Genomic DNA, 18,270 nt, shown 5'->3' with positions numbered 1-18,270 from the left:
AACGCGAGGTGCCAAGACAGCCTTGGAACGCCGCATAGTACCACAAGAAACACCGCCTAGCGAGCTGCGACGATTGCCGTGCTTCCTCGACAGCTGGAATGACCTTGGTATCACAATTTGCTATTTCACAGGTATCCGCTCTTCACAGTCCTATCCGCTGTCTCTGGTAACCATGTTCAAGACGTGGTTTGCGACTGTAGCATAGCACGCTAGTGACGATGGAGCATAAACTACCCACGATTTTCTTACTGCCCTCGGCAAGCCATCGCAATTGCCCTTCCCACGCGTCTGTCCACGTTCGTTGCGTCAGATGAATGCCCCCAATACTCTCCCTGGCAGCTCCAGGTAACACGTACTGCTTCGGTCGTCGTGTGACGCGCCTAGTACCTTACTGGGTATGCTCGCTGCTGCTTCAAGGCTGATGTATACTGACTTACTTGCAAGTGTTTTTGTAGCCCTGTTACCCATCACCAAAAGCGAGATACATCCGTATTTTCGACATGCAGTCTCCAGGCTCCTTGGGTGCTTCTGCTCTCCCATCGCCCCACGACTCTCAACCCCCGCCACGGCATAGCCTTCCGTCGCCATGACGAGCCTCAACGGCCTCCAAGGCGCTACTCCGTACACACTTCCAAGGATGACACCTTTTCTGAGGTGGAGGAAACTGAAGGGCGTCCCACATTTCGACCGCAACTGTCCCGCGCCGTCAGGAAGGCCCTGCGCCCAACTAGGCCTGCAATAGTCCTTGCCTCCATAAACGGTCCAGCCAGAGACCTTTATGTTACCCCATCTGATGGGACTGATCTGTCCTATACTGCGCCGCGACGTCCTTCGCGAAAACTCAAGCCGAAGACTGGATTTTGTCGCAGCACTCTTCTGCTTGATGAACCCGTCTCGCTCTATTCAATCCTTGCCCGGTTTCTCCAACATCACACAGCGACACCAGCAGCCAAGTCGGACTTTTACTATGCTCCTCTGGAAATGGAGCTGCTACAAAATCAAGGCTACACCATGGAAAGCGTAGAGCGATGGGCTTCTTGTCTCGTGGCGCCGCGATCGATTGAAGCCGCAAGGGTTTTCGAACAGGGGGTTGAGATGCCGCCTCTGTTCTTACTCTTATTGTTCCTACGTCGTAAGCACATCAAAGCACCTGCCCTTGACACCATCATGAGGCACCTTGTTCATGTTGCGTATTCAGAGTCGATAAGCTGGTCCCAACTTAAAATCATTACGGTTCGTTTACTCCACCATGTGCGAGAACACCGGCCTGAGTCAATGTCATGGGTCGCCTCCTTTTTCGCCGCCGAAGCAAGCCGCCTACATGATAATACACCTGGAGCTGATCCTCTGCCACCAAATACACTTTCAGACTTGACTGAGTTTTGCAACAAACTCCTTAAGCTGATATCACTGCCGACACCTTCTCGACCTGTAGTGACCGCTGTCCACCAAGAAAAGGCCCAGTTCCAGATCCTTCAATACATGGCCAATAGGTCGCCTGCAGTAGCAGTGACGCGACTCGGCTTCCTATCCGTAGCGCTCAATCAGCTGGCTCATGCCAAGACACCACAAGAAAGAGAATGGGCTGAGCTTAAAGGGTCTGCCTGGCCTCCGTGGAAGGAGAATCGTACAGCAATGGATGAGGACAAAGGCTACGAGTTCGGTGCTTCCCGAGCTTCCCAGCTTCTGCACCGTATGCACGAAGCTGGATACAGCGGCGGGTTGTGGGAAGACATAGTGCAAGTCTATGCTGGTTGGGACAAAGACTCCAGTCCAACGATACAAACTCGGACGGTTTTACCTCTTTCCTCCTTTCAATACCGCAAGGCTAATGGACTTCGTGCTCTACTCTGGGCTGGCCGCATACGAGCGACACGCACGCGCAGGGAAGCCTGGGCATGCTTCCTCTCACAAGAGCTATCTGGAGGACGTGCTCATTCCGCTATATATCTCGCAATGTTCGAAAAGTTGCATTACGGTACAGCAGAAAGATTGACACACCCAGAGTTCTCATCTGACGCAGGTGGCACTCCAGAAGAAGGCCCCACCTACTTGTTACCCGGAGATATGAAAGAAGTCTTGCCAGACCCGCTGTCCACGTTACACCACGTTTACATCAGCGAGCCCGTTCCCGGGTATAGAGAGCTATTTCAACGGATGCAGACCACTCAGCTCAAGCCTGATAATCATCTCCTCGTCTTCCTAGTAGAGACGTGTTCCGACTTCGATATGGGCCTAGAATTACTGGTCATGGCTAAGGACAGGTGCAATGGCATAATAGGCCGAATTCTTGATGGAACTCACGATCAAGATCTGCCATACCAGCCGATCTTAGGTTATTACATCAAGGCGATCATCGTATTCTTATGTCGTTATGGACGCGTCGAACAGTCACTGCCCAAGGAAGTCCATTTTCTACGGCCGGAACAGCATGCCAATCAGCTCAGGTCGAATCGCAACTACCTGGTCGAATACGCGTACATGGTTCTTAGACATTATCGGCCGCTTTACCGACCAGCTTGGGCTGCCATGATAGAGAAGCTAGCATGGCATATCAACCAAAATGGGCAAATTGGAATTACTCAGTATAAACGTATTTGTGACATCCTTGAGCAGATGGAGCAGCTGCATCTCAATATCGACGACGAAATCTTTCTCCAATTCTGTGTTGCGACTCGGTACACTGCTCAGACCGCCCAGCAAGGCTTCGCGTCCATTGAGGATACGCGACATGTCCTTTCCACCAGTTCCCATCGCCTCCGAACGCTCTTTAATAGCTTGGTCGGTATCAATGCCGACGTGCAGTCACCTTCAGGTCACCAGACTGGTAGTAACGTCGTTCCGCTACACATTCCAGGACCTGCAGAACTACATGCTTACGTACGAGCACTAACTGCTCTCCGGGATTATGAAGGACTTTATTCCTTCACTACCTGGCTCACCAAACACCATGTCGAAGTGACGGCGCGCGCAAAAGCTCAGCACTCAGGCAGAGACATTCTCTTCAAGATGCTTGTGGCATTGCGATTAGCTGTCGATGGTGGGGCTCTTGAGCCAGAAGCTGGCTACCTATCTGGCGCACCAGAAGACATAGCACTTCTCATCAAGACACAAATCGAGAGTGTTGAACAGTGGGGTGGTTGGCCTGAACGAGAATACGTTGACATGTATATCAATGGGCATTTAAAATCGGAACCACCTCTCGTTGGAGGACGCTAGACGGATGTATCATATGGGTGGGTTCCCTCTTTTCCTCGCGTTTGCCACCCTTTTTTCGTGTAAATATATGAGTACAAGCAATAAAGCCATCTCAAACGACTGTTCTAAAAACTATTGGGTAGTTTTCCCTTCCATCCACGCTGTCACCTCTGCGAAATTCTCTAGCCATTCCAACTCCGCATCGCCACGCGGAAGAACAGGTAATGCTACAGGCGCCCTTTTTGGAAATTCCGCTTGGTAAGGTTGAATTAGAACCTTGAAATTGAGCCCATGCAAGCTTAGGTGCTGCTGTTTCAGCGTCTCATACAGGCGTGTCACTGCCATCACCTCTCTTTCTGCATTGTCTCGCGCCCAAGATGGGGCATTCGCAACAACAGCACAACATTTGTCCACAATGTCCGCGGGCGCAACCTGTATATCTGTAGCGTCCGTAATATGCTCTTGGAACATCTCTACTTGACTTTCATACGGCACCAGGGCCGGCCATGCGAAGCGGACAACGCACCCCTCGGTATTTTTCCACCTCGTATTCTTCGCCTTCCTAACCAGCTTCCTCGCACAGCGACGTATATCAGTGGGAACATGTTGCGTGTTGAGGTTATCAGGTGCACGAACCCTAAGGTCAAACGGCTCGATAGGTTTCGTAGATATCTGCCAAACGGTAGAGCTCGGCTGCCATTGTTTCTGCCCTGAGCAATCGGAATTGTTGGTACATGTCGATGAATGTTGCTAGATCGTCGATACTGAACGGCAGATCCTTCGAGAGGTATGCGTACCTATGGCAAACCGCGTCTTTTATACCTAGCTTGGGGACCTTGGAGAAGATAGCTTTGGCTTGCGGGGACAATCGTGGGAGCCATGGTTCGATGAAGCGTGCGTAGTGTTCGTGGAACGCAGACCACGTTCTGTCCATGACGATGGAGTTAAGTTCCGCGAGGAAAGTTCTTGCGAGTTGGTGTTCAGCAAACCTGGACCGATTTTGAACATCTGCTGGTAACCATCCGCATGCAGTCGCCTTCCAGTCTTCATTGCGGAAAAACAGAAAAGCTAGGCTGCGTTCGAATATGTATGGTGTTTCGTCCTTGGCCTTGGGTTGGATGAAGCACAAACGCCTTACACTGTCTGAGATGGAGAGCAGTTTTTGCCATGTGCTTCTGTCTTCAGCACGGAAGTGATCGCCCCAAGCTGAAATGCTGTTTTCAAGGGACCAAGTGAGACGGGGACCAGCGCATGAGGACAGGCGGATCAATTGCGAGAACTCAAGGTCGTTCAGTATGTCTCCGTGGAGCTCACAAGGGAGCTTTTCGAGATCCTGCGCGATGCGCTGGAACTTTTTAGTTGCTAGCATAGGTTTTTTATTTTCCTTTGGTGCTTGATTGGTTTTGGTCTGGGGCAGGCACAGGACTAGACCGGAGGTTGTGAATCTTCCAAGTGTGTGGCTTGCCTGTTAAGATGTGAATAGTTATGATTGAAAGGTACCTCTATTCGTTCTCTGTGTTATGAGAATAAAACCATCTGCGCTTGCCATTCGTCAAATGTTGCTGCCTGGCGTCCAAGGGTCGAGTCATGGAAAGGGCGCCGGTAGCGTCAGGTACGCCGCCCTTAACCAAGGTCCACTATCAGCAACTACCTCGAATCACCTTATGAGCGCCCACTTTTTGAGACACCCTTAGAACCGAAAGGAAGCTTATGGTATACGTGATTCGCTATGGCAAAACCCAATTTCTTGCTATTCCCTCAAATGTGTCGCTCCGTCAGAATGTAACGCGAACTTTTTTACATACCTGCACTCGTAGCCTACCTGAATAGTCACACTGCTCCAGTGTCGAGAAAATAAGATACATCTCAACTTTCCGTATCAAGTGTACTTTCTACTACCATGGCACACTTCTCACCGTTATTAGCAGCGCATTGCGCAGCCACCGCTACACCACAAGAGATATCCAATTGGCTGCGAGATGATGAAGCGCTCATCAGCGCTCAAGGGAATTGCAGCTGGCTAGCTTACTATCTACCGGAATACGAAACTGAAAGAGGGTTGGCTATTGCGACATGCCTTACACCGTCGCCCGCTTTGGGTCACGACATCAAAAAACTCATCTACAAAAACGTTCTGAGCAGGATCCGCCGGCATCTGAAGAGAGGTGGATCGAACACAACGCCGGACGGAACTGTCCACGAAATTGAAATCGCCGAGCAGGCAATACCTCATTCGGAACTCTCGACTACCTTGAGAGTTATTGCGCATCTACAAGAGGCCGCTATAATCCAGCGAGACACCACAGCTAGCACTATCATGGCTTGGTTGGAGGAGCGAGTTACTCCCAGTCGACACACCATCTCAGAGTCTGCTCCTCACGAGGCGGAAATTCCAAGGCCACCACCGACGCCACGCAAACGTTTGTGTTACATCTGTCGTATGGCTATGACCACTTCATACCCTCCTCAGCCAGCCATGTGCATACCCTGCGGTTCCTTCAACCACTCTTCTTCCATGCTTTCGACCCCATCAAAGCTGATCTTGCCACATACCTTCACCGCGCTCGTAACAGGAGCGAGAGTCAATCTTGGCTACCACACGGCATTGCGTCTTCTGCGTTGCGGTGCCCGAGTAATCGTCACAACACGGTATCCGCTTGATGCTATATCGCGGTATATCGAAGAGCCTGACTCCCATGTATGGAAGGATAGATTGAAAGCAATAGGTGCAGATTTCAGGTGTGCGAAGGACGCGCACGATTTGGTGCATGAAACGAAACAATGTCTGAAGCAATGGGCTCATGGAGGGGACGTGAGATTGTCCGCATTGATCAATAACGCAGCGCAGACACTTACAGACAGCGTGAAAAGAGAAGAACATGCCATAGAGCGAGAGAAGGCTTTGGGTAAACGTTTAGTACACCGGGAACTATTGATTGAGGGGAGTTACACAACCAGAGTGCGAGGACGAGAACTGCCAATGAGACTGCTAAACGCTGGGTCGACTAGTGTGCCTCCAGAGGGCTCTCTGGAAGAACAAACAGGCGCTGCAGGCTCGGGAGACATACTCGATATGTCGTACAAAACAACCACACAAGTAGAGCCCTACACCAAATCCTCCTGGGTGCAATCTATATCTGAGATACCATACGAAGACGTTGGTTCCGCTCTCTCAGTCAACACGTTCGTCCCTTTCATCCTTTGCCGGGAACTCCTTCCTCTTATGGGCTGCAGTAGTATTGAAAAACCTACCAAGCCTCAAGGCTACATAATCAACGTCTCTTCCCGCGAAGGCATATTCGAGTCTCACACCTCTTCATCTGCAAAACGAGGCAAACACGTCCACACCAACATGTCCAAAGCCGCACTCAACATGCTTACCGAGACAGAAGCAGAGCCTGCTTGGCGCAAGAAGCGTATCGCCATGAACACAGTGGATCCGGGATACATGAGTGCGGCGCCTGAGTATGAAGATGCTTTCGAGGGCATGAGGCCGATTGGCTGGGAAGACGGGGCTGGGAGGGTGTTGTGGCCGATTGCTGTGGCGGAGATGGGAGAGAGAGTTGTTTGGGGAAGGTTCTTGAAGCACTATGGAGCTGTGGAGGGGGAGGCGGGTAGGGGGTGATGGAGGAAAGGGTCCAGCAGTACTATCCAGCAGACCTGTTCTGTAGCGTCTTGTTGCATATCTGTATGTATCCTTGTATCGTAAGGCAAGAGGGTATCGAAGTCTTGGTACAGTAATGACAAAGATCACGAGGCATGGCTGCCGTGTCTAAACGGCTAGTGTCCGGAGTAATATAACGGGCCAGACGCGTGACGCGGTAAGGGAAGGGTCAGGGTTTAGCTTAAACAGCTCTGCCGAAGCCAGCCCCGCCGAAACGTCAAACTGCAATCGAGCGTCTCTCCAGTCTCCAGCACGCCGCTCCGTCAGTTCACTCTGGCGCTGGTAAACGGCCGAGTCGCATTCGCACGCCAATTCTACATACGTGTGTGGAACTACATTACCTAACAGTACACTCTGTTCACTTGGCTAGGCAGCCGTATCGTGGGGCCGTACAAGTACAGCGCCGACAGTTAGCAAAGCACTGGACAGACACACGACTATCCACCGCTCGACGAGCCGAAACCCAAACATCCACCATGGCATCCTTCTTCGAACAGCTATGGGAGTCCATCTTCATTGCGGGGCCGACGCCCACGCTCCTTATCGCAACAAACGCCTCGTTCGCCGCGCTCCAGGTCCTTTTGTTCGTCATGCTCATTGCGACGTACAGCATACACTTTGTTATTCTCTCGATTCTGTGTGGAGGGCTTTGGTGGTCAATCAACTGGTTTGCGACGGAGCTTCGCGCTGCCCAAGCCAAGGAGGAGGAGGCAAAGCGCATCCGGGAAGCCAGAAGGGGCGGCAAAGAGAAGGGTGACGCAGGCGACGACGGAGAGGGAATGGATACAGGCGACGACACCGAGGTCGACACCGAGGTCGAGCAGAAGCAGACCCTCAAGCCCAAACCCAACCCGCCGCGTGCGCCACGCCCGGAAACGCAGAGTACCGTATTCGTTGAGAAGCCTGACGGAAGTGAATCAGACAGCCCAACACAGCTCTCGGCTTCTGCGGGTCGTGGAGGCCCTACTGCTGCTAGCACTACGGGGGCGACGACGAGTCTTGCGGCACCTGTAGAGGATGCGCTGAAGCGAAGGAAGGGCATGGGAGAATCAACCGGCGATATATCAACCGACAGCGAGTGGGACAAGCTGTCGGAGGACTCTGAGGATAAATGAAAGGTAACATGATCTTGTTAGACGCTATTCAACACTGTTGCGTATATTTGGAAACTAGACGCGATTAGACTCTGTGGACCTGTACATCCATGTCCTTACACGTGAACACGCGCTGCCGCCTTTGTTACCCTGCATATGGGATATCGCTGCCAACAAATTCCTGGTACCATGTCGCCATGGTTTCCACCTGCACCCTCTGCCCTTTGTGCCTTTCCACTTGATGTTCGTTCCCTGTGCTTGATGCCCAACCATGTCATGACGGACTGGCCGTGCTTGCCACGCGCCGCACCAGGGCCCTGAATGCCCCGCCTTGATGCAGCATTCACCCATCACAGTGCCACAGACTTGATTGTCTTGATGCAGCGCTCGAGATAATCCTCACATGTCGCTGATGAGGACGCGTAACCCTTACCCGCACCGGTAGCGGTCCTGCTTGTCGATAAGTTGTTGCCTTGAGGCTCAATTCGCGAATACCCAGTTACTTGTACCTCGTGCCCACCCCGCCACATCCACAACACTCGCCCTCATGGCTACCATCAACACCCCCGTGAGCCTTCCTGAGGTGACGGAACAAGCCGGGAACTACACATACAATGCGCACATTCCGTTGGCGAATTGGCTGCGCACAGCCAGTACTATGCAAAAAGAGGCCCAAGTCTATGAAGCAGAGGGCAACGACGCGCAGACCTATCTCCTCCTGTACCGACACGCCGATCTCGTCCTTCAAAAGCTACAGGGCCATCCGGATAGAAACAAACCGGAGAACCGGAAAGCGCTGAATGCTGCAACGGCAGCCGTCAGTCGAGATCTGAAGAAGCTCGAGGAGATCGCGCCGCGCATCAAGAAGAGACATGAGGAACATGAAGAAAGGAGACGGAGACAGAAGGAGGCTCTAAGGTCGTTGGAAGGAACTGGCGTCGGAGCGCTTCCCCAGGAGCTGGACGGGCTGGCCATTCAAGACCGAGGGTCCAAGAGAAGGTCATTTGATTCCAGACCCACAATCGATGCACGCTCTTTGGAAAACCAATCACTGGCCGCAAGACTGGCGCAGAGGGAAGTTCGGAGGAGAGATACCATTAGAAGAGGTGTGCGACAGTATGGTGTGTCGGAAGAAGAGGAGCAGGCACGTCGAAGTGGAGGCACATGGGACAGCTGGCAGAACCAGCTCAGCCAGCCAGCGGGCGACGGAGATGATATCTCGAACCAACTGCAAGAAGTTGCAAGGCTCCAGCAGAACGGCCATAGAACATCATACTCCTCGGTGCGCCCCATGCAACAGTTTTGTGGCTCCTGTACTGACAAATCCAGCGTCCTACGTCTCAGACCGCGTCTCCATATCACTACCCTACCGTTCCATACAAGACCGCTCAAGACAGATGGTCAGACTCACAGTCGCGCGACGCAGCACCTGCGCGACCTCCGAAAGAGCAGATATACAGACAATCCGGAACACCGTCAGCGCCACCACCCTTGCCGCCCAAGTCGCCAGCTTCTACGTACGATGCGCGATTCGACCACTCGCGGCCTCCGCCTGTCCCAGGCAAGATCTCGGAAGGCGCGCCACCTCTACCAAGCAAGATACCCGACCAAAGACCGTTGACTCCTTCAGCCGAACTCGATGAGTTTACATTCAAGCCTTCTGCATTCCTCGAGAATGGCGACCCCCTTCGTCCTGTCTTCCTCCCGTCCCAATTGCGCAATCAGTTCCTGGCTGTTGCTTCGTCCAACACACGTCTCAACTTGGAAACATGCGGTATGTTGGGTGGAATATTGAAGTCTAACGCCCTCTTCATTACACGGCTTATCATTCCCGAGCAAACAAGTACAAGCGACACATGCGAGACGTTGAATGAAGAGGAGCTATTCGACTACTGCGACAAAGAGGAGCTCATGGTTCTTGGCTGGATCCATACACACCCAACGCAAACCTGCTTTATGAGCAGCAGAGACTTACATACGCACGTCGGATACCAGGTCATGATGCCGGAAAGCATCGCAATCGTTTGCGCACCGACAAAACAGCCTAGGTATGCTGATATCCTCGCGACCGCGTTCGAGACACTGACCATATTACAGTTGGGGATGCTTCCGCCTGACTGACCCCCCGGGCAAACAAGCCATTCTCAATTGCAGCCGACCTGGTATCTTCCATCCTCATGATGTCGATAACATCTACACGGAAGCCTTGAAACCAGGCCACGTAGTTGAGCTGACCGATGCGCCGTTGGAGATTGTTGATATGAGGCCTAAGAAGAACTTTTAAAGACTGCCTTCTCTACACTTTGAGGACGATATGACCGCAAAACCAATACCCAACCCATGGAGATTATCCATCACGAAGGAACAAACCTTACCGCATAGCGAGGAGTTTTTGTGCATTTGGGATTCTATGAATCTGCTGGTGTGTTTCAATAGGATTAAATGTGGCATGCCTAAAGACCAGCATACGAAATCAGTATTGCCCGAGTATCATTGTCCTTTGGCGAAAACCAGCATTTACGGAGTAAATGTGTCGAGTAGAGTTCGAGCATCTATCACCACCGTCTCTTTCTCGTTTTGGACGACACAATGTCCCGCTTTTTCCCTGTGTCCCCATGCCCGTTATCCGCACTGTATACTTGCCATCCAATAGGTCAATTGGGTGAGTAGCTGAACACCTTCATCACCTCGTTCCAAAACATAGATCATCAGTCATCGACCGATTGCAAAAACATGAAAGAGCAAGATCACTTCACATTGATCGTCGGTACTGTTGATGGCATGTTACGTCGATACTTATGTGCTACGCTGATCTTAACAATCTTCCCAAACTCGATACAAAGAAGCAACAAGCAGCTCACTTGGCACTGCACCGGCAGGTTCCGTTTATCTTTAGATGAGTATGGGGAATGAGATTGCTTTTCTTCCCTAGCCCACGTGCGAAAAGAAAAACCTGTTCACGCATACCACTACATTGCTATCGAACATCGAACCCGACATTGAACCGAGCCCAACCACCCCTTCCTGCCAAGAAAACACATCTACATCGCAGATAAAACAGTTCACGATCGTCGACGTCATCGCACGAAGGCGTTAAACAAATCATCTTGATTCTACCTACCCCCTTAGTCGGCTGCTGCTATCGGATAAGACCCGTGCCGGTATCCGAATTGCCGACCGATAACTGCTCCCCGAAACATTTCGGGAGATCGACAAATCGACAATGGCATACATGTAGCGTTCCCTTTCTAGTGCTGTTCTGCTCTTTAGCCAAGGAATCATTCGTTCCTATGCATATATGCAATATGCCATGTTGCCGAATGTGGACAGGGGATGATGCCTCGAAACAGGTTTCCGTCTGCTGGGTTCTGATGTAGTCAAGGGCAGACTCGACCTGAGTGTCGTATCAGGCCCGCACGAAGCTAGTTGTTAGGGCTATGGGGGTTTGGTAGCGTGGTTCGCTGTATTGAGAATATCGCGCGCGGGAACGGAGGGTCGTAAGGCGTTCCATTCATTGGTTTGCAGGAACGCGTGGTGCGCAGGAGGGAAAGTCAGGTTTCTTGTGGTATTCAGTGTTCTAGATGGGATTTCGGATCAAGCCGAAGGATCGTTAGTCTGAGGGGTTGTGGATGTAAGAGTGACTGTAGAGCATGTCATGCATGCAGGCGGGTACAGTGGGTATGTTGGGCGTAGACGCTCCCCTGGCATCGCTGATGCATTCACGCGTATCTGATCGAATTCGTAGCTGTCGCACATTGTTTTTCGTGAGGCTCAGTCAAGATTCCCATGCCAGCCAGCCACCGCGAGCTCAATTCTTCATAGTACAAACACCAAGAGTAATCATCGCATTCGGCGTTGAGATCGGCAACCCCCAGAGAACACCAATATACTTTCGGTATATCTACGCTAGCCGCATGGCTTTGCTTCTTCTACGTTGTTCTTAGTTAGCCAACGGAGCTTAGATGTTTTAGCATATGTTGGGCGTGTATCGAAAGGAAAACTTCGCACATCTGCCGTGGTCGAGCAGAGAAAGTGTATCGAGCCCCCCTCAGCCCAACTTAGAGGCCGCTGTCTGACATCGTTTGCTGGGTGATTACGACGCTGGTGTCGATGCGCACGCGTTTTGGTATGCGCGACATGTAGTCGGCGATAAAGTGCATAGTCAGCTGCGTGCTTCGTATTTGGTGGCCTTATCAATCGGAACACCGTTAGCAGCGATCGTACGAGAAATTTCTTAGTCGGCCGAGGAAGGGTTGAAACATATGGAAGGAGCTGAAGGACTGACTGGATACGCCCACGCAACCTCATGTCATCGAATGACTAGGATGTGAAAGATCCCAAACGTGTGGTACCGAAAAGAGCGACGCGCAGCGGGGAAAGGGAGGCTGCACAACTATACCAGTTCCAGCGGTCCCGCCAAGCCTACTCCACAATTCTGGTTGGTGCTAGGTGTTACTAATCGCGTATCCTATCCCCATACTCGCTCAAGAGGCTCGGGCTGACCATGGAAATGTTGTTGATCATCAGTAACGCTCTTGTTAACGTCTACAAGTAGATCGGGGTGACAACGTCGAGGTTACGTCGCATCAGTGATCATTGTCTGGTAGCGGACTCTGCAACTGTTCCCGCGGCCCCGCTCGTTTGCGTGCAAACACTTGTCACGGAGATGTACAAACAGTTGTCTACTGATAACGTGGTTGAGAGACAATGCCGGAACGGTGGGGCATGGTTGAATGCGGAGAGTGTTCCAGCAGCCTCTATAGGATCGGCAACTGCAATTTGACGTCAAAAAGCCGCAAACTTTAGGTACCCATCATCTCATTCCCAGGTGGGAATATATCTTGTATTTTACAGGGTCCGTTCAGTATTGCCGCGTGTCCATGAGTGAATTCTTTTGCATTCGTGCATCAGTCAGCTTTGGCAACGCAATACTAGGTGTAGTTGATTCGTGTTCTTCACCCTAACATAGTAATGTCGCCATTGGAGGACTGCGTGCGGGAGCTCCACAACTTGTGGCCTACGCATAGGCTAGTCACCATCAGAACAGATGAGGTTTGGATAAACTTTTATGACTGGGGTAACAAAAAACGGATAAGCGGCAGCAGAGCCTTTGTCTCTCGCCGGACTCAGAGCTAGATGTTAGGCGGCCGTGAAACCACGTTTGTGTGACGTCGTTCTGTGGACTGATTGCCGAAGGTCCAGACGTCTAGATCTTCGGACGGGGAAAGCCGAGTCGTGATCAATAGGGATGGCTGCTGAAGGAAAGGCCGCTAGACAGTTGAACTCCTTGGGTTGACGTAGTGATGTGAGCAATATGTGCGTAAGGACGAGATCTAGACAATTGTGCATCTGAGCCCAGTATCAAACTTGAGATGGCGGTTATCTGACCCAGACAGATAGTGGATTGAAAACATCAAGAGTAAATGTCGGTGTTTGTAAGTTATGGCAGTGGCTAGCAGATAAGATAACGTCCCCTTGACTTAGGGCTAGCTTCTCTTGATGACAGGAACAAATATCCTACATAGGCAATTCAGGTAAGACTCAAGCTGACCAGCCACGGTACACAATCTTAGTGCCATACTTCTCGCCTTTCTTGAGTGTCATCATAAACTTGTACTCGGGAACGTTGACAGCGTTCACATAGCGGCTGGGTTCGACACAGAAGCCAGAACGGGCGCCTCTGGCAGGAACATCGCCAACAGCAGGTACATCGATATATTTACCAGTGTAGAATTGGAAGGCTGGTTCAGTCGAGTGAATCTCGAGATGAATCTTGCTCTCTGGATGGTAGAAAGACGCGAGCTTTTGCAGAGGCGAGGAACGAGTATCGATGGGGATGCTGCTGGGGTCGGTGTTGGCAACGAAGCAGTCGTCGATGTCAGGCTCTTTCTGCCCCAAGGTGAAGGTCTTTTTGGCGCTGACGCCAGGGTACTCTTCGATAGGCCCAGTGGGAATGCCGCCATCGTCTACGACTTGGTACTTGTTTGTGATGAGGTTCACTTCCGTTCCCGTGATAGTGGGCCCGCCAGATAAATTGAAGTAGCTATGTACGCTATCAGTATGGCATCCATATGAGGTCCGTCACAGAACTTACCTGTGGTTGGTCATGTTGATTGCAGTCTCTTCGACCTCATCGCCAACCAATTCAGCCTCATATTCGATGTACAAGACTTCCTGTTGAGCACCATCTACTTCCTCTCTAGCTTGTACATACCACACGCGTACCTCTACAGTACCGGGGTAGCCCTCTTCGCCATCCTTGCTGATGTATTTGAAGAAGGTAGCCTCCTTTCCATCACGGTCAACAGTAGACGGTCCTTCGAATTCTCGCTTTCCCCAGCCGAGGTTTCCACCATGAAGAGAGTTAGGACCGTTGTTAACTGGCAGCTGGTAGGACTTCCCGTTGAGGTCGTTGATCTTTGCCTTGGACACGCGGTTGGCGATACGACCAATTGTCTCGCCAAAGTACGGGGCGTTGTATTGCTTGTACAGTTCTGCCGATGGGAAGCCCTGGACAATGTTCTTCCCGTTCACTACAAACTTTTGAATAATAGCGCCCAGGGGCAGAAATGTAAAGGCCTTGGTAGAAGACATGATACGAACGTCGATGTGACTGATCTAGTTTAAAGATAGGCGAACTCCCGTAAGTTTGATCTACATCGCTCTGATTAGTTGGATGCTTCAAGCGCTATGAGCAGCTACCACTATTGCTGCACTCTCGTGAGGTCTGATGTGGTGTGATGAGGGGTAAACGTTCCGGAGCGGGGCAGCTACAGGACGGCGACGCACCTCAGCTAGTAGTCTGGCTTTGCTTCGAGTATTGTCTTCGTCTTGAAAAAGAGGTAAGTAATGCTCGTAAAAGGTCCCTTGGATACTTGAGCTTATGGCTGTGAGAAAAGAGTGCGCGCTGCAGACCTTAGGTACGTATGCGGCGATTGATTAGCCTAATGAGGGTGTGGAGTACTCGTGGACATCCTTTCTGCCGTCGTCACCACGTAAGGTACGGCAGAAGTGTTCACTCGCGAGTACGCAAACGACGCGTCGGACGGCATGCCGTATAGGGACTTGGATCGCTTCGCCTGATGGACTTGTGGCAGTGCGGGTGAATGCGAAGGGGACGTGGGGCTGAAAGCTGCAATTAGTAATCGAAAGTCAAAGCGCGCACACTGAAACCCGCGAGCATGGTGATTAACATCGTCTTCGACTATGATACATTTGAGATTTACAATAACGCCATGAATCTGATCGCCTTGCTGGTCGGTAATTCTGACCGAAGGACTTTATTCGAGATTGCCGATCCGCGGAGTTTCGTCCCAGCTATGCTTTGCGCAATATTTCACGTCATCGTGAACCGTCGAAACATCGACAAAAGAAAAGGAAATCGCCAGAAGATCACTGGAAGCCGGCCGACTAACGCCGATTGCCATGACCGAAATGAACGCCGTATAAGAATGGAAAGTATCCCAGAACGCTTGAACGCTAAACGAAAATACGGAGGAGGAAGCGGAGTTAAGCCCGGACCAATGATCATGCGCCAACGGGATTTTGTATGAAACTGCTGAAATCCAGGTCGCTATGGATGTTCCAGTCTGGCATCATTGGGTCGCTTTGATTTATCGAGATCGGATCCACCATCATGTTCTGATCGTATGCGCCAAAGTTGTCGAATCCATACATGGGCTTGCTGAAGTCTACAGGGTCTTCCATCATCATGGTGTCGTTCATCCATGGCGCTCGCGACAACGTCGAAGGATCCATCGCAGTGCTGCTCATGAAAGGTGCTTGTACCATGGGTGCTTCTTGCTTGACTGGCGATACTACTTGAGATTGTCGGGGAAATGGGCTGTTCATTGGCGGTGTTGGCGGCGCGTTATGACGTGTAAATGGGCTGTCGAAAGCGAATGATTTGGTGGTCGGAGTACCGTTATACGATGAGTTTGGTGAAACATGGCCATGTTCAGAGTCTGAGCTAACGGATGCCCGTCTTCGGGTGTAGGGAGCACCTCCTTCGATCAGTCTTTGTTGCATGCGAGCAGTGTCTTCTTCAAAGCCCTCGTAATGGCTCTTGTCGTCTCCGGATGAGTGCAGAAGATCGAGGCGTTCCAGAATGTCGTGCGTCAATGGGTGGCCGCCTGTGGATTCCTGCAGTGGCTGTCCTGGCCAGCTCTCACCCCTTTGTAAGCGGTTGTAGAGCTCACGAAGTCCAGCTACTAATTGCGTTTGTTGCTGTTCCAACATCTCAACGTATCTGTATTTGTTAGACCAAAGAAGACTAAAGGAGTAAGGAGTAACGTACCCTTTCGGGTAGACTTTGTCTTGCGACTTCTTCCTCTCACCGAATACACAGATAGCATTGTCGGCTTTGCATCGAGTGCAGGGGCTTGATCCGTCACACTAGTATGGTTAGAGAGAGGTACACAACACAGTTCAGACGATACATACTTTTGACTTCTTCAAGCGGCATCGATCACAGGCTTTGCACACTCGCTTCCTAATGTTGTCCTGAGCCTCCATCGAATCTGACCTATGAGGAGACATGGCGGCTGGATTGAGTCGAATGGATGGTGTGCAATGTGAGTGGTGTGGCTGATTTAAATTACGAGTCAATGTTGTAGAGGATAGGATATCTTGTGGGTAGAGTAGGGTATTCAAGCACACTTGTATCGAGAAGTGGAAGTGGAAATTAAGCCCTAAATAAGGTCGTAGCCTTCTGTGGGTAGCAAAGCATTATATCTTTTCACGTCAGAGGATAGTCAAGGCGGACGTTCGGCGTTAACCTTGTGCCCTTAGGTGCAAAAGCTCAGTAATGAAACTGTAATTATGAAATCCGCCGACCCTGGGCAGCTAAGCACCCCTGTCTTCTTACACATCATCAATCGGCGCACGTACGTTGGATTACATTAGTCGATGTGCAGGGATGCTTGGCCTCTTGCAGGGCGCCAACCATTCAAGGACTGGGCTCATTTGGCGGAGGACTCGAGAAAGCGAGAGCGCGGAGTCGGCCAACGAGCGGACCGTGACCGTGGCCCACGAAACTTGCTATGGAGAAAAATCCGCCCTGTGGTAGCAGAACAGGTGACGTGAATTCGGCGAATACGCGGGCGTAAGTACGCTCGAAAATCTCTCTGGATCGCATCGCAGTACTCGGCTACCGGCAACATGACATCCACGACCAAAAACGTGCGGACAAAACGCGCTTCCCGAATCTCCAGAAAGGCGCGAATCCCCAGCCATTGGGCTTTTTGCCGAGCTCGTCATCAACGTTGACCATGTGCTTCATCAGTTGCAAGGTTGACCGTCAGTCCACCTGTCATCATTATGCTTTATCACTAATAACGTTATTTTGACCGTGGTTCTGGCAACTACCCGGTGTACTTTGTACACGCTCAAGCTTCGGCCGAAGAGAGGCATGACTGGCTGACTGATTTGACAGCCGAGCGATCTTTCTCCTGGCTGAAAATTCGCTCTCTCGGACGTTAGAAACGGCTCGCGGCAACTTCAGAGGACCCGTCCGTCTTCAAGTGACCCGTCCGATCTGAAAGGGGACTGGAGCGAGATAAGCTGAGCGAATATGCGGAAATTTCATGTGAAGACTCACGCAACATCCCGTCTGCGTGTCGTTGAGCAGGGAGAAATACTGTTGGGAACGAAATAAATCTCCAGCAGCTGTATACTGTTTATGGTTACCGTCGCTTGTCATTGTAAGCGCACTACATTCAGCAGACTGCATCGTCTGGAGTTGCTGACAGCATTCTGCATATGACTCTGCCCCAGCCACAGACTTCAGTATGGTCCAATGTGAAACTAGCTTTGGCCAACATTGCCCTTTGAGAGTCGCTACTATGTGTGGGCTTTACTGGCAGTCGCATTGTCTTCTGCGTGTCCCGACTAGGTAGTCTCGGTTATACATGATCACCCATGATCGAGCCACCGCAAACATTAACCGCCCGATTGTTCACTCATCCATACTCATCTACACTCAATTGCAAGTTCAGGAGTTGTTTGCTATTAAGCTTCCTAAATCGTTGAATACATCATTGGCAAGGCACACATCTTCTTGGTCCGAGAGATTTGGTGTTGGGCGACCCGCACAAAGCGTCGTCAGGCAAGGGGGCTGAGGATCGTTACTTTCGTACATTCTTGCGAATGCCGTATCCATCAGGCTCAATGCGTCTATACGACACCTTCGCTGACAAGGCCTGCCATGTCTTGGCAGGACGTGGCTCATATACGCAGATACATTTCACGTGTAATGAATGTCAGCGCCTGCAGTCCAAGCGGGGAATGGATGCGACACATTGTTCACAATCACTT

The 18,270-nt window shown here is 51.2% G+C and overlaps 7 protein-coding genes across 7 annotated transcripts; 4 read left to right on the top strand and 3 right to left on the bottom strand.

Annotated features, from left to right (window-relative positions):
* Nucleotides 1-314: 314 nt before the first annotated feature.
* CC77DRAFT_1005453 (hypothetical protein) lies at nt 315-3,219 on the top strand (the record flags this gene model as incomplete). The annotated part of the gene is made up of 2 exons (XM_018523349.1): nt 315-395; nt 445-3,219. The coding sequence occupies 2 exons, from the start codon at nt 315-317 to the stop codon at nt 3,217-3,219; spliced, it is 2,856 nt and encodes a 951-aa protein (XP_018389874.1).
* A 364-nt stretch (nt 3,220-3,583) lies between these two features.
* On the bottom strand, nt 3,584-4,775 carry CC77DRAFT_523544 (hypothetical protein). The gene has a single exon (XM_018532015.1). It carries the CDS (start codon nt 4,565-4,567, stop codon nt 3,842-3,844), a length of 726 nt encoding a protein of 241 aa, XP_018389873.1. The 5' UTR covers nt 4,568-4,775; the 3' UTR covers nt 3,584-3,841.
* Nucleotides 4,776-5,623: 848 nt separating this feature from the next.
* On the top strand, nt 5,624-6,808 carry CC77DRAFT_898188 (NAD(P)-binding protein; the record flags this gene model as incomplete). The annotated part of the gene is made up of 1 exon (XM_018533554.1): nt 5,624-6,808. A coding segment is annotated over one exon (1,185 nt), but the record flags the coding sequence as incomplete, so codon positions are not given.
* A 530-nt stretch (nt 6,809-7,338) lies between these two features.
* On the top strand, nt 7,339-7,977 carry CC77DRAFT_1005451 (Pkr1-domain-containing protein; the record flags this gene model as incomplete). The annotated part of the gene is made up of 1 exon (XM_018523348.1): nt 7,339-7,977. One exon carries the CDS (start codon nt 7,339-7,341, stop codon nt 7,975-7,977), a length of 639 nt encoding a protein of 212 aa, XP_018389871.1.
* Nucleotides 7,978-8,204: 227 nt separating this feature from the next.
* On the top strand, nt 8,205-10,465 carry CC77DRAFT_523094 (hypothetical protein). Its single transcript, XM_018532014.1, has 3 exons — nt 8,205-9,238; nt 9,286-10,004; nt 10,054-10,465. The coding sequence occupies exons 1-3, from the start codon at nt 8,504-8,506 to the stop codon at nt 10,238-10,240; spliced, it is 1,641 nt and encodes a 546-aa protein (XP_018389870.1). The 5' UTR covers nt 8,205-8,503; the 3' UTR covers nt 10,241-10,465.
* A 3,032-nt stretch (nt 10,466-13,497) lies between these two features.
* On the bottom strand, nt 13,498-14,550 carry CC77DRAFT_1028303 (aldose 1-epimerase; the record flags this gene model as incomplete). Its single annotated transcript, XM_018526435.1, has 2 exons — nt 13,498-13,999; nt 14,051-14,550. 2 exons carry the CDS (start codon nt 14,548-14,550, stop codon nt 13,498-13,500), a joined length of 1,002 nt encoding a protein of 333 aa, XP_018389869.1.
* Nucleotides 14,551-15,483: 933 nt separating this feature from the next.
* Nucleotides 15,484-16,494, bottom strand: CC77DRAFT_927784 (hypothetical protein; the record flags this gene model as incomplete). The annotated part of the gene is made up of 3 exons (XM_018534010.1): nt 15,484-16,204; nt 16,253-16,350; nt 16,399-16,494. The coding sequence occupies 3 exons, from the start codon at nt 16,492-16,494 to the stop codon at nt 15,484-15,486; spliced, it is 915 nt and encodes a 304-aa protein (XP_018389868.1).
* Nucleotides 16,495-18,270: the final 1,776 nt, after the last annotated feature.

The sequence above is a fragment of the Alternaria alternata genome (genome assembly GCF_001642055.1).
Source record: "Alternaria alternata strain SRC1lrK2f unplaced genomic scaffold CC77scaffold_3, whole genome shotgun sequence".
Lineage (NCBI taxonomy): Eukaryota > Fungi > Ascomycota > Dothideomycetes > Pleosporales > Pleosporaceae > Alternaria > Alternaria alternata.
Note: the sequence above shows the minus strand (reverse complement) of the source record. Positions and strands in the feature narration are given on the sequence as shown.

Bases quoted from the DNA above. Each gene is read 5' to 3' on its own strand.
- CC77DRAFT_523094 (XM_018532014.1), top strand. From the start codon at position 8,504: ATGGCTACCATCAACACCCCCGTGAGCCTTCCTGAGGTGACGGAACAA. The intron at 9,239-9,285 runs GTGCGCCCCATG...TGACAAATCCAG, and splicing joins ATAGAACATCATACTCCTCG to CGTCCTACGTCTCAGACCGC. The intron at 10,005-10,053 runs GTATGCTGATAT...ACCATATTACAG, and splicing joins GCACCGACAAAACAGCCTAG to TTGGGGATGCTTCCGCCTGA.
- CC77DRAFT_523544 (XM_018532015.1), bottom strand. From the start codon at position 4,567: ATGCTAGCAACTAAAAAGTTCCAGCGCATCGCGCAGGATCTCGAAAAG.